This window comes from Lepidochelys kempii, unplaced genomic scaffold, assembly GCF_965140285.1.
Source record: "Lepidochelys kempii isolate rLepKem1 unplaced genomic scaffold, rLepKem1.hap1 scaffold_29, whole genome shotgun sequence".
In the NCBI taxonomy this organism is placed as follows: domain Eukaryota; kingdom Metazoa; phylum Chordata; order Testudines; family Cheloniidae; genus Lepidochelys; species Lepidochelys kempii.
The window spans coordinates 921,002-933,606 of NW_027621931.1; the positions used below are offsets into that span (position 1 = coordinate 921,002).

The 12,605-nt window shown below is 51.8% G+C and overlaps 1 protein-coding gene across 2 annotated transcripts; it reads right to left on the bottom strand.

Moving 5' to 3' along the window:
* Window positions 1-1,977: 1,977 nt before the first annotated feature.
* LOC144930029 (uncharacterized) lies at window positions 1,978-7,976 on the bottom strand. Of its 2 annotated transcripts, none has more exons than XM_078851068.1 (4): window positions 7,935-7,976; window positions 6,780-6,906; window positions 3,554-3,667; window positions 1,978-3,143 (listed from the first exon to the last, which is right to left on the bottom strand). In XM_078851068.1, the coding sequence occupies exons 1-4, from the start codon at window positions 7,974-7,976 to the stop codon at window positions 1,978-1,980; spliced, it is 1,449 nt and encodes a 482-aa protein (XP_078707194.1). The 2 variants fall into 2 exon arrangements, with proteins under 2 accessions (XP_078707194.1, XP_078707193.1); XM_078851067.1 differs by having other exon boundaries at window positions 1,978-3,182.
* Between the last annotated feature and the right edge of the window lie 4,629 nt (window positions 7,977-12,605).

Consider the following 12,605-nt stretch of genomic DNA (forward strand, 5'->3'; position numbering starts at 1 on the left):
ATGTGCAATTTCCTTGTTGCTGGTAACAATTTCTTCAAAGATTAGAAACTATAAACCTTTAGGGCAGTTTTCTCTTAATTCCCATTTTCACCCAGTGAGCTCTGTGTGAAGTCACATTCGACCATAACCTAGGAGCCTTCCATTTCTGAGGGTTCATTTCTCCCGGGGTCTTCTCCCAGAAGTGTGGGTGGAAGGGGTCTCACACTACGGGGGAAGGCTGCATCATGAGAAAAACCACCTGTGCTCTACTTTCACACTTTCTAATCTTTCAGAGTAGCAGGAGGCGGAACAGTGAGACACATGCATTAGACTCAAGAGCAAAACTAAGAGACCAAACCACAGACTCTGGACTCAGCATTCATGTATCCTGCAGTCTGAACTTGGAATCTGTTACATTCCCTCATTGGCTACCATCATTTAACCAACACAGAAGTGCTTCTTGTCCAGCAAGGCAGCCAGTTTGGGACCCATAGGCATGGCATGGCTCTGAAGGAATCAGCTGTTTCTCTCTGTGCTTCAGGAAACTTGGGATCCAAATGGTAAAAGACAGTTCTTCCCAGTTTCATCATGGCATCCTTTAGAAGTGTGAGCAATTCTAAAAACAGTTTACCTTGGCCACAGGTCACCATAGCGTCCATCTCTGGGGTGAAAATCAACCACTCGTACCTCTCATTTCTACCTGAGTTCTTGTCAAATCTTTGACCTTAGTTGTAGCAATTTTACACGGCTCTGGCGTAGAATTCTTCACCAACCACACGACATACCAGTAGCGATACTGAGGTAGAACTCCCCCAAATATGCCCTTTTGTTTCTTTAATCTGGTGCAACAGATTTAAATAAGGGACTAAATTCAGGTGCGGCTTAGAATCCCTCTAAGACACCAAATGTCAGGTATCTACTCAAAATGGGTGTCTTTCTGCAGCTCTATCACATTCCTCATGGATGCCATTTCCGACACATTTACAGCATCTCCCAGGAGTGAGCTGAACAGAAATGTCACTTCCATTTTTCCCATCTCTACCTAGGAAGGGATTGCATTTCCCAAATAAGAGGCAACATGCACCTGATTAGGAAGGGAAGATCTTCAGGAGCAACCTCCTGCAGGGCATGGGCCACAACTGCTTTGGGAGGCAAATGAATGGGTCTTTTGCTTAGTTCCAAATCATTTACTAGAGAATCCTCTTCCCAGCCCCTTCGGGAAATATTGACCTTCCCAATTGAAGAACAGGGGGATAGAGATGGTGATGGAGAATCCCTCTGATTTACCCTATGTTCTTCTGTTGTTACAGAGGGGAAAAGACATTTTTCCCTATCCCTTCCCTATTCCTGCTCTTTGTTATACTTCAATATATTTTAAGGGAGGAAAACGGGAGTAAAAATATCTGCCTTCAGGAAAACCTGAAGCAACAGCGCTCTGATGAACTGTGACAACTGGGAATGAAACAATATGTTCCTGGTGGGGGAACTTGATGACTAACAATTGTTTTTAAATGGGGGAACAGTATAACTGTGATGCTCAGGGTTTGTTTAGACTAGGAAAAGTGATGGAGTTTAGGTCAGGTCAAGGGGAAAGCTAATGCCAACCACTGCACCTCGGCTGCATCTGCACGACAACTGTAATTGTCTTTTAACACCAAGATAACTAACTTGAGCAGCCAACGCCATGTACAGTCCTAGTGGATGTAAGGCACGGGTAGTTTTTGCCTCAGTGTAGCTTGTTGGGAACAAACCTCTCTCCCCCACCTGGATGATGAACATTCCTGGCTGGAGGGACACACGCTCCTTCGACTCAAAAGGAAAGGAGTTGATAGAAAACATCACAGGACTGACCCCAAAGAAGGGTGAGCTGCAAAAAGCAGAAGCAGGCAACTCATCTGGGGGAGCTGAGTAACCACGGTGAAGATGGGGCACAGATCACTAAGTGGGAATTTGCAAATGTGATTTTTTTCTTAAAAAAAAAAACACCTTTGGCCAGCCCTAGTCAAGGCATTTGTTAGAGATCACTCCTATGTGGATTTTCTCATGTCTAATAAGGGTTGAGCGCTGATTGAAGCTTCTCCCACACTCAGAGCACGTGTAGGGCCTCTCTCCTGTGTGGATTCGCTGATGTGTGATAAGGGCTGAGCTTTGATTGAAGTGTTTGCCACACTCACGGCATCCATAAGGTTTCTCACCCGTATGGATTCGCCGATGTATGATAAGGTATGAGCTCCGACTGAAGCGTTTCCCACACTCAGAGCATCCATAAGGCTTCTCACCTGTGTGGATTCTTCTATGTGTGGTCAGTACAGAGCTCCGATTAAAGCTCTTCCCGCACTCAGAGCACATGTAGGGGGTCTCTCCTGTGTGCGTTCTCTGATGTGTGATTAGGGTAGAGCTGTGATTGAAGCTTTTCCCGCACTCAGAGCATGTGTAGGGCCTCTCCCCTGTGTGGATTCGCTGATGTGAGAGGAGGGATGAACTGTCAATGAAGTGCTTCCCACACTCAGGGCATTCGTAAGGTTTCTCACCCGTGTGGATTTTCCGATGTCTAATAAGGTGTGAGCTCTGCTTGAAGTGTTTCCCACACTCAGGGCATCCGTAAGGTTTCTCACCCGTGTGGATTTTCCAATGTGTAATAAGGTGTGAGCTCCGCTTGAAGTGTTTCCCACACTCAGGGCATCCATAAGGTTTCTCACCCGTGTGAATTTTCCGATGTGTAATAAGGTGTGAGCTCTGCTTGAAGTGTTTCCCACACTCAGGGCAGCCATAAGGTTTCTCATCTATGTGGATTCTCTTATGTGCAATGAGATGCGAGCTCCGCTTGAAGCATTTCCCACACACACAGCATGCGTAAGGTTTCTCACCCGTGTGGATTCTCTGATGTGTGAGAAGGTCCGAGCTCCCTTTGAAGCTTTTCCCACACTCGAGGCATGTGTAGCGTGTTCCTTCCAAGTTCATTCTCTGACGTGTAATAAGGTCTGACTGGCTACTGAAGTTTTCCTCTGGCCTCTGCTGACTCTCACAGGCTTTTGTTTTTTCTGGGCGTGCACAGCTCCCAGAATCATTCCCTTTGGACCTTCCTGACAACATCCCATGGGCTTCTACTCGCTCAGCATCTTCCTGCTGGGGCTCCTCCTCGTTTTCACTCACCATCCCAACACCTGACGGGAGACCGAGAGAATCCAGACGTAAGTCTCTGCCTGCGCCAGAGAGAAAGCAAATCTCAGAGAGAAGAATGGGAAAAGGGATGAAGGAACCAAAATGTGTACAGGACAGATCAAACCTATCAGGAGCTGATTTTCCCTTCAACCTTCCCCAGAGGAGAGAAAGGAAGGGATCAGTTCTGGGTCCGTATCTCAGAAGAAATCTCAGGGGACAGCGAGATTGGGGAGGGACCTGCTGCCAGTTCTCAGTCAGGATAGGTGGGAAGCCATGAGTGACCTCTGCCTAACGATTCTACATCTGCAGGGAACAATCCAGAACTTGGAGAGCTCACAAGGTCTTTGTAGGGCATCCCAAATGTTTCCTGTATTCACCGACAGTTTTGGGGTTGGTTTAACCAATGCCTCACCTATGCAGGCAGCTCTCGGGAGCACTTTTTTCTTAGAGTCATGAAGGTCTGGGACGCACGACTCCTCCCCTCGTTCCAGCTGCGAGATCACATCAGTTCTGGAAACTGGAAACCCTGCTCAAGGCAAAGAAAACAAGGGAGGTCAGTGGAATTTGTGGGATACTTGTCACAAAGAATATTCCATGCTTTTAAGCCCAGCTCACTTTTAAGTAGTAACGTCCCAAGGCCGGCTTCCTTGGCTCAAAGTGCCAGGAGATGATTATTGTAAATCATATTCATTACCTTAGTGCCAAAGGGCCAACTAACAGTGGGTCCTCATTTTGCTAGGCACAGTACAAACCGAGAAGCGTTGATGGCCCGTGTCCTGAAGAAGTTACAATCTAAATAGACAAGGCAGACACAGAATGGGGGAAGGGGTAGAACCCACCAGCAGAGTGAACTCCGTGAAGGCAGAGTGGCAGATCTGATCAACACAGGCCTAGATCTTGAGACTATCGGATTTAATGTTATAACCAAGGCCAGTGTTTTCCAGAAATTGTCGCTAGGACTGCATTTTTTCCGAAAATTACTCTTTGTTTGTGGAATCACCGTTAATATCCGGAATTGCTGATCAGAGGGTGGGTGGGGCATGCAGGGTCACAATCCCCCAGATTTCTCCCTGGAGACACCCGTCTCCTCCCCAGGGCACAGGCTGGCTGCGGTTGAGACTTGCTGCCAATTTCTTCCCTCCTCATACAAGTCTGGGATCGGCAGTGGGACGCCAGGCTCTCTCATCATGCTGCAGAGAGGACGGCACTCACAGCTGCTCGCGGCCGTGTCCACAGCACCTCTCCCCTGCTCATTTCCCCTGTACACAGCTGGTTCATGCCCCGTCTCTCCAGCGCACAGCTGGCTCTAGGCTCTCAATGCCCAGTATCTGAGCCCCACCGCCCCCACACAGCCGGCTCCTGTCCCCTCCCCACAAGGCACTTTCAGGCTTTAAAGGATTAGATATTGCTCACGTTTGTCAATTACTCTCTTTTCATTGCCTGCAAACTCTTGCCCTAATTATGACTGTTATCTGTATATCTAAGCCAGCCCTTGAAAGCATGAATTCTTCACAGACTATGATGCCGAGATGTGCCACATGATACCAGGAAGGGCTGCGGGATGGGTTTCCTGTGCAAGCTGGTATCACTACAGGGTGATGAATGCCAGATCTCAAGGCTGGTTATGCAGAGCTCCACCTTTTGAAGCTTTACCCAACGCAGAAAGGGGAAGTGACGGATTTCCCCTCATTCAGGAGACTGAAGACGACAGACTTTTGGGGGATAAACAGCTGAGTTTGAGCTGACTGAGGGGGGTCTTTCTGGGCTACAAACTCACAGGACCTGATAACCACCAAGAGGTAACCCTTTAAGAAAGGTTTTAATACACTTTGGAACCGATCAGGGATTCCCATGAGGACCGCTGAGGGAATGAAGGTAAACACGCATTTGGATGCTCTTCTTCTTTTATGAGAACAGGAACAGGAAGGGCAGGGATCTCACTGAATGCAGGATCTCAGCAGGACTAGGTGTCAGGATAGCACCATATTGCAGCCCATTGGAAAACATAATCCCAACTACACATATAAAATGATGGGCTCTAAATGAGCTGTTTCCACTCAACAGAGGGATCTTGGAGTCACTGGGCACAGTTCTCTGAAAACATCAACTCAGTGTGCCACGGCAGTCAAAAAGCAAAGAGAATGTTGGGAATCATTCTGAAATGGATAGATAAGAAGACAGAAAATATCGTATCGCCTCTATATAAACCCATGGTACACCCACATCTCAAATACTGCCTGCAGATGTGGTTGCCCCATCTCAAAAAAAGATATATTGTAAAAGGTTCAGAAAAGGGCAACCCAAATGATTACAGGTATGTAACTCTTCTGTACGGGGAAAGATTAAAAAGACCGGGACTATTCAGCTTGGAAAACAGACAAAGGGGGGATATGAGAGAGGTCTATAAAATCAAAACTGCCGTGGAGAAAGTAAATAAGGACGTGTCATTTACTCCTTCTCATAACACAAGGAGTAGGAATCACCCAATCAAATTAATAGACAGCAGGTTTATAAGAAACAAAAGGAAGTATTTCTTCACACAATGCACAGTCAACCTGGGGAACTCCTTGCCAGAGGACGTTGTGAAGGACAAGATTATAAAAGGGTTACAAAAAAAAAAAAAAAAAAACACCATGAGAAATCTATTGAGGACAGGTCCGTGAGTGGTTATTAGCCAGGATGGGCAGGGATGGTGTCCCTAACTTCTGTTTGTCATAAGCTGTGAATGGGTGACAGGAGATGAATCACTTCATGATTCCCTGTTCTGTTCATTCCCTCTGGGACACCCGGCGCTGGTCACTGTCGGAAGACAGGACACTGGGCTAGATGGACCTTTGGTCTGTCCCAGTGTGGCCATTCTGAAATACCAGGGAACCTAGTGAGTCCAGTGCAATGGGAGGGAGTAGGAAAATCCCTGGCTGTGGAGAACACTGGGAAATTAGAAACTATCATTCACAAGCAACAGACTCTAAATAGTCTAGAAAAGCAGAATGTGAAAAATAAGAATCGGGGTCATGTGACTTCAGGAATGAGGGACTCAAAAAACCAAGTCTGCAGAGAAGGTAGATTGTGGCTAGTGCACATGCGGATGGGGGAGCAACTCTCCAGGTCACAAGGATTTTCACCAGCAACCGAGGCCATTGTCCCATGCACGGGGCAATCCGGAGCAGTGAGGAGTTGTGTCATCTGTAATCCTGGCTGAGTTTCAATGTTCTGCTGCTGGAGCTCCCTTGTCTGGATTCCCCCAGCCAGCATTCAAGGTCTGTGTGATCAGTAACCCTGGACCAGCCGCTCTGACCCCAGCAGCCTGCTTCTTCCACCCCAAGCACATTCTGGTCTGGGTGGAGAAGGCTCAGCGTTTGAGAGAAGGCCAGGGGTAGGAAGCTTCTGTTCGTTATGCTGGACCTAACCCCCCGTTTTACTTGTGCAAACAGGAGATATTTGACACTGTGCAATTCTGCTCCTGTGCTCTCTTCCCACAGCGTTCAGCAGCAGGGGAGGGTCGCCGGTCGTGTGTGTGTCACTGGCATGCTGGGGTGATGCTGGAACAGGACAGAGCAGAGGTGGCATTGTGGGGGTGGCGTGAACCTCATCACTTCCATTCCCCTTCCAAGAACCGAGGGGACAGGAACCCTTACCCAGCGAGGTCACAGTCTCATAGGTCTCCTGCATGACATCTCTGTAGAGGGCTCTCTGAGCGGGGTCCAGCAGAGCCCACTCTTCCCTGGTGAAATGCACAGCTACCTCCTCGAAGGTCACCGGCCCCTGAAAGAGCCAGAGCCCCACACTCAGGACCTGCTGCCCTACTCACAGCCCCACTATTCATGTGGGAGAGGAGACAATCAAACGGAAACTCTGGGTGGACCGCAGTTAACAGAGTCCCACCCCCACCCCACTCAGAGCACCCAGGAAACACCAGGGTGAGGGGGCGAAGAGACACCCCTCCTCTCTCCCAGCAGATCCATCACACACCTACTAGCCACAGACTGATACCGGAGATGCTGCCCCGAGCAGGGTCTAGGGAGAGATCTCTTGAAGGAAGCCCAACACCCTCTTCCTTGTGAAAAGAAAAGGAGGACTTGTGGCACCTTAGAGACTATCCAATTTATTTGAGCATAAGCTTTCGTGAGCTACAGCTCACTTCATCCGATGCAAACTGTGGAAAGTGTAGAAGAACTTTTTATATACACACAAATCATGAAAAAAATACCACCTCCCACCCCACTCTCCTGCTGGTAATAGCTTATCTAAAGTGATCACTCTCCTTACAATGTGTATGATAATCAAGGTGGCCCATTTCCAGCACAAATCCAGGGTTTAACAAGAACGTTGGGGGGATGGGGGGGCAGGAAAAAACAAGGGGAAATAGGTTACCTTGCATAATGACTTAGCCACTCCTAGAGCTGGATATGAAGCAGGGGAATCTCCCCTAAGCCTGACTGGTGGCTTCCCCCTTCGTATTTCAAGGCACCCGCTGGTTAGTTGGGTCAGGCTCCAGCACTAGGAGTCTGGTCCTTTTTCCCAGCCCCATCTAGGTAGGTTATTTTCTGTTCACCAGATTGGAGCATTTCCACCTCCGAACCTCATGGGTCTCTTCCTCGAATCTAGGCCACTTATTAAAAAACTCCCAGCAGGTCTGCCACCCCCTGGCCTCCTCCCTTTCTCCACCCTGTGCATTTCCTGCCCCACTCCAACCTCCAAACCAGACGGTGCAAACCTTCCCCTCTCCCGTGTATTTCCTGTCCCTCTCCCTCCTGCAGGAACAGATCAGAACCCCCCACAATAATCCCTACCTGAGCTGGCTCCTCTGCAGCCATGTCACTCCCTGGTCCCATGGGAGGATGGGATGAACCGGAAAGAAACATGAGCGTCGTTCTGCAACCTGGCCGGGCAAGAAGGGCCGTTGTAGAAGTTTAGGAACGGACATTAGTTCAATTCACATCACGCTTCCCCCAGGCTCTTTCCTTGCAGAGCGAGATCCGAGATTCTGCCGTGCTCAGAAAATGCTCAATCTCTGGATTACAGCAGAGACCTGGCCCCTCCTGCCAGGCTAGGCCCACAGACACACTTTTAACCTCCTTTCTCCCTCCCACATCCCAAAACAAAGTCTCTGAACGCAATCCCAGAAAAAAGCAGAACCAAAGGAGTCCCTTTCGAGGATTCCCTCTGACACTGACCCCACGGCAGCCACACCCCAGCAGGAGGGACATGGAGTCAGGAACTGGGTTTTCCTCTCTCTCATCCTCGTCTCGTCCACAGGAAAGTGATTCTCCCCACAGTGCAGTAATACATCTGTCTGGGCAGATGAGAGAGCTGGAAATCTCTTTCAAAACTCTTTTATCCCACGGACCCTGTCAGTCTCTCTATCTCCTTTTCCCTGTGCCCTCTCCATGCCTGTCTCCTCAGAAACTCTCATTCCTGGGTTGTTTGCTCCCCCATGGCTGGATTTGCTCCTGCAAATGGCAGGAGAAATGGGGTGGGGGGCTGTTTGTGTCGAGTCATTTTATAGGCCTTCACTGCCTGCCTGGGATTTCCCCATTGCCTGCCTAGGACCCCCACCTGCCCTCCACCAGGATCTGCCAGCCCATTTGCCTGGGACCCCCTCCTCCTCCCAGCAGGACCCCCTGACGCTTTACAGGAGGACCCCTCACTCTGGGCCAGGGACCGCCCCACCACAGCTCTGTGCACTGGGCATGGCAATGGTCCCAGGAGCCAGCTGGGCAATCCCAGACAGAGCCCCTGGCACAGCACCAGGCAGCATCTAATCCCCTGCCCCACCTGCCCAAGAGACCCCCACCCCCACTGGTCTGCAGCCAACAGGCCCCCAGCCATACCCACCTCCAGGACCCATAGCCTTAGGGCTGGGCACATCAGAACTACACCCGAAACCCCAAATCCTCCAGAATCGACCAACCTGACTAGGGCCCCCCCCTGCCCAGCCACCCAGAGGCCTCCCCCTACCACAATGCCCCTTCAGCTCCCGCTGCAATCTCCCCACACAGACACCTGCCCCCCCCAGCAACAATGTTCTCTCACAGTGTCTGGTAAGTGGATAGAAAGTTATCACCACCCCCTGCTGGCCAGTCACACAGGCAGAGGGAGCCCGGGGGGAACGCCTCTTTAACAGGAGAAGGGAAGCCATGGAGGGCTAAAATAAGTAAGACATTTCCATACTCTGTCACTAGCAAATAATGGCCACCGTGGATCCACCCCAGAGTTGGCTACAGCTTTGCACTGCGGGAAGCCCCCCCTCACGGAGACCCTTTGTCATGGGGTTTGGGATACTTCTGGACCCACGCTGCACTCAGAGGGACCTCCTCATCCCGTGCCAGCTGGAGAAAAGAAAAGGGTCCAGCCAAGTCTCCTGTTACCAACTGGGATCCACCCATCCCCCAAACAGGGGGAGGCCCCTGGCTTTGATGGGTATTGAATATATGGCTAGTCTCTTTTATCAGTAAACATTTTTAACAGAGAGAAAGGAGGGAACAAATGATTCTCAAAGGAGAAGGAAAGATGATCATTGTTGCAGGGGGGTTAATTTCCCAACCAGGATGGAGAAGGACTCAGGGCAACAGGTTCCCCCCAAAGGACAAGTTGCTGGGATTTAGAGACATGGGGAACAGCCCCAAACCCAAGAGGATTTTTAATTGACATTTGATAATGACATCGTAAGAGGGAAACCTGAGATTTGAGATCAGTGTTCAGAAATGAAAGAGAAAGGGTGGAAATCTGAGGGATTTTGGATCCATTTATGCAAATTATAGAGAGGAAAGTGGAAAATGAGAGGGATTTTATCGCAGTTGTTGATAGGAGGTAAAAGGTGAGTGTATTTCCCACCGCTATTTGGTCAATGAATAGAGCGGAAATGGGCAACATTGGCAAACGTTTGAGATCCATATTCAGGAATCTGAGAAAAGGTGTAAATCTGAGATTTTCGTCGTAATTTATAATTACAGAGACAGGGAAAGCTCTCAGGGGCATATTCAATTAGAAGTAGACAACTAGAGTAAAAGTGGGGCAAACGTTGAGGGTATTTTTGAGGAATCTTTAAGACGTACAGAGAAAACGTGTCACAAACTACGCAACTGAGAACATGGGATAAACGCCAAGACCGGGGGGGCTTTTATGTGGCTATTAAAGAACTAGCTGGAAAAGGGGGGAACGTTTGTGATATAAAATCCAGCCTGTGCAATACAGAAGCAGAAAGTGATGGTCCCCCCCCCACGGCCCCCGTTCACCTGGGCAGCAGGGAGCCCTCTGAGGGGCTGACTGGAGGGGGCGAGGGGGGGAGCTGGAGGGCTCCCTGGGGGCGGGGAGGGGGCGGCAGTGGGGGATGGGCAGGTAGGGGGCAGAGAGTCACTTTCCTGCCGCCCCCGCCCAGCGCTCCCCCACCGGGGTCTCCCACTCACCGGAGCACGGGGGGGTTAATGACGGGCCCCACCCCGCACAGACCCCGGAGGGAGCCGCAGCTGCTCCTCCTACAGATCCGACACGAGGCAGCGCCTGGTCTGCTCCGGGCTCCGCCCCCCGACGCTGCCCCGCCCCCGGTCTGCTCCAGGCTCCGCCCCCAGACGCTGCCCCGCCCCCGGTCTGCTCCAGGCCCCGCCCCCAGGCGCTGCCTCGTGTCGGGTCTCTCGGAGGAGCAGCTGCGGCTCCGCTCCGGGGTCTGTGCTGGGGGGGCCCGTCATTAACCCCCCCGTGCCCGGCCGGGGGGGGCTTTGTCCAGCTGGGACCAGCCCCGGCTCTGCCCGCCCCCGACCCGGTGAGTGGGAGACCCCGCGGGGGGGGGAGCGCTGGTGGGGGGGCAGGAAAGTGACTCTCTGCCCCCGGCACGGCTGGGATTGGGGGGGGCAGAGACTGGGGCCCGGCGGGCGGGGTCCCTTGGGGGGTGTTGGGGGGAGTTGCGGGGGTGGGGGTTGAATTGTCTCTGTGCAGCCAGGAAATTCCCGGGGGGGAAGTGGGGGGCGGCGGGGGAGTTAATTGGATCCCCTCCCCCCCCACGGGCACAAATGCCCCCCAGTTTTCCCCTTTTCCCTCTCGGTAGCTCCCACCTGGTTGTAAACTCCCCCCCACCCCCCCATTGATCCGCTCTCTCGTCTCCCCTGATCCCCCCCCCGTCTCTCCCTCCTCCTCACATGTCCATTGAAACTCCCCTCCCGTGGGGGGGGCGGGATTTCCCTCCCCCCCCGTTTTATCCGCAGCAATTTGTCCCGGTGTCGGTGGGAAGTTGGAGCCCGGAGCCATCCCCCAACCTGGCTGCCCCGGCGTAGGGGTGGGAGGAGACGCTGGGTCTCTGCCGGGGCGGGGAAGGGAGGGGACGTGTCCCCCATGGGGCTGCCCCCGATCCCGGCTTCCGAGTCCCACTTGATGCCCCCAACTCCGCACCGTTGCCCCCAGCCCCCACCTGCCCCCTACCTGCCCATCCCCCACTGCCGCCCCCTCCCCTCCCCCAGGGAGCCCTCCAGCTCCCCTCCCCCGCCCCCTTCAGTCAGCCCCTCAGAGGGCTCCCTGCTGCCCAGGTGAACGGGGGCCGGGGGGGGGACCATCACTTTCTGTTTATGTATTGGACAGGCTGGATTTTATATGACAAACAGTCCCCCTTTTCCAGCTCGTTATTTAATAGCCACATAAAATCCCCCCCCCCCGGTCTTGGCGTTTATCCCATGTTCTCAGTTGCGTAGTTTGTGACACGTTTTCTCTGTACGTCTCAAAGATTGATAAAAAAAGTTTGCCCCACTTTTACTCTAGTTGTCTACTTCTAATTGAATATGCCTCTGAGAGCTTTCCCTGTCTCCGTAATTATAAATTACGACGAAAATCTCAGATTTACACCTTTTCTCAGATTCCTGAATATGGATCTAAAACGTTTGCCAATGTTGCCCATTTCTATTCATTGACCAAATAGTGGTGGGAAATGCACTCAGCTTTTACCTCTGTGACAAAGTGGAACTGTTCTTAATGTTTCCTCTGAATAGTGTGGGGGTGCCTCAGTTTCCCCTAGGCAGTTCTTAAGTATCTAGGTGGTGGGATAAGGGTGTATGATCGTTGCAGAGCCCTAGAGGGCAGGTGTGTGCAGGAGTCTGGACACAGAGAATGGCCGACACCCTGTTTCCTGGCCACTGATGGCCTGGGCCCTTCCCCCCTGCAAGGTGAGAGCTAAAGGGTTGGAGAACAAAGGAATCCGGTGACCTCCTGGCCCGGGAAAGGAACAAAGCCCAGAGGAGGAGGGGCTGGAGGGAGTTTCAGTTGGGGGCTGGCTGGGACATGGAGTGAAGGGCAGACGTGGTTGTCTGGCTCACTGCCCCCCCCAAAATGGCCCCAGCTGAGGGGTCTTGTTCTCTGCACCTGCAAGCTCTGTTTTAGACCATGTTCCTGTCATCTAATAAACCTCTGTGTTACTGGCTGGCTGAGAGTCCCGTCTGACTGCGGAGTTGGGGGGCAGGACCCTCTGGCTTCCCCAGGAG

Excerpts from the sequence above, each read along its gene's own strand:
- LOC144930029 (XM_078851067.1), bottom strand. The coding sequence starts at position 7,976 with ATGGGACCAGGGAGTGACATGGCTGCAGAGGAGCCAGCTCAG. Across the intron at positions 6,907-7,934 it reads CTGCAGAGGAGCCAGCTCAG|GGGCCGGTGACCTTCGAGGA; the intron begins GTAGGGATTATT and ends TGGCTCTTTCAG. Across the intron at positions 3,668-6,779 it reads TGAGACTGTGACCTCGCTGG|GGTTTCCAGTTTCCAGAACT; the intron begins GTAAGGGTTCCT and ends TGCCTTGAGCAG.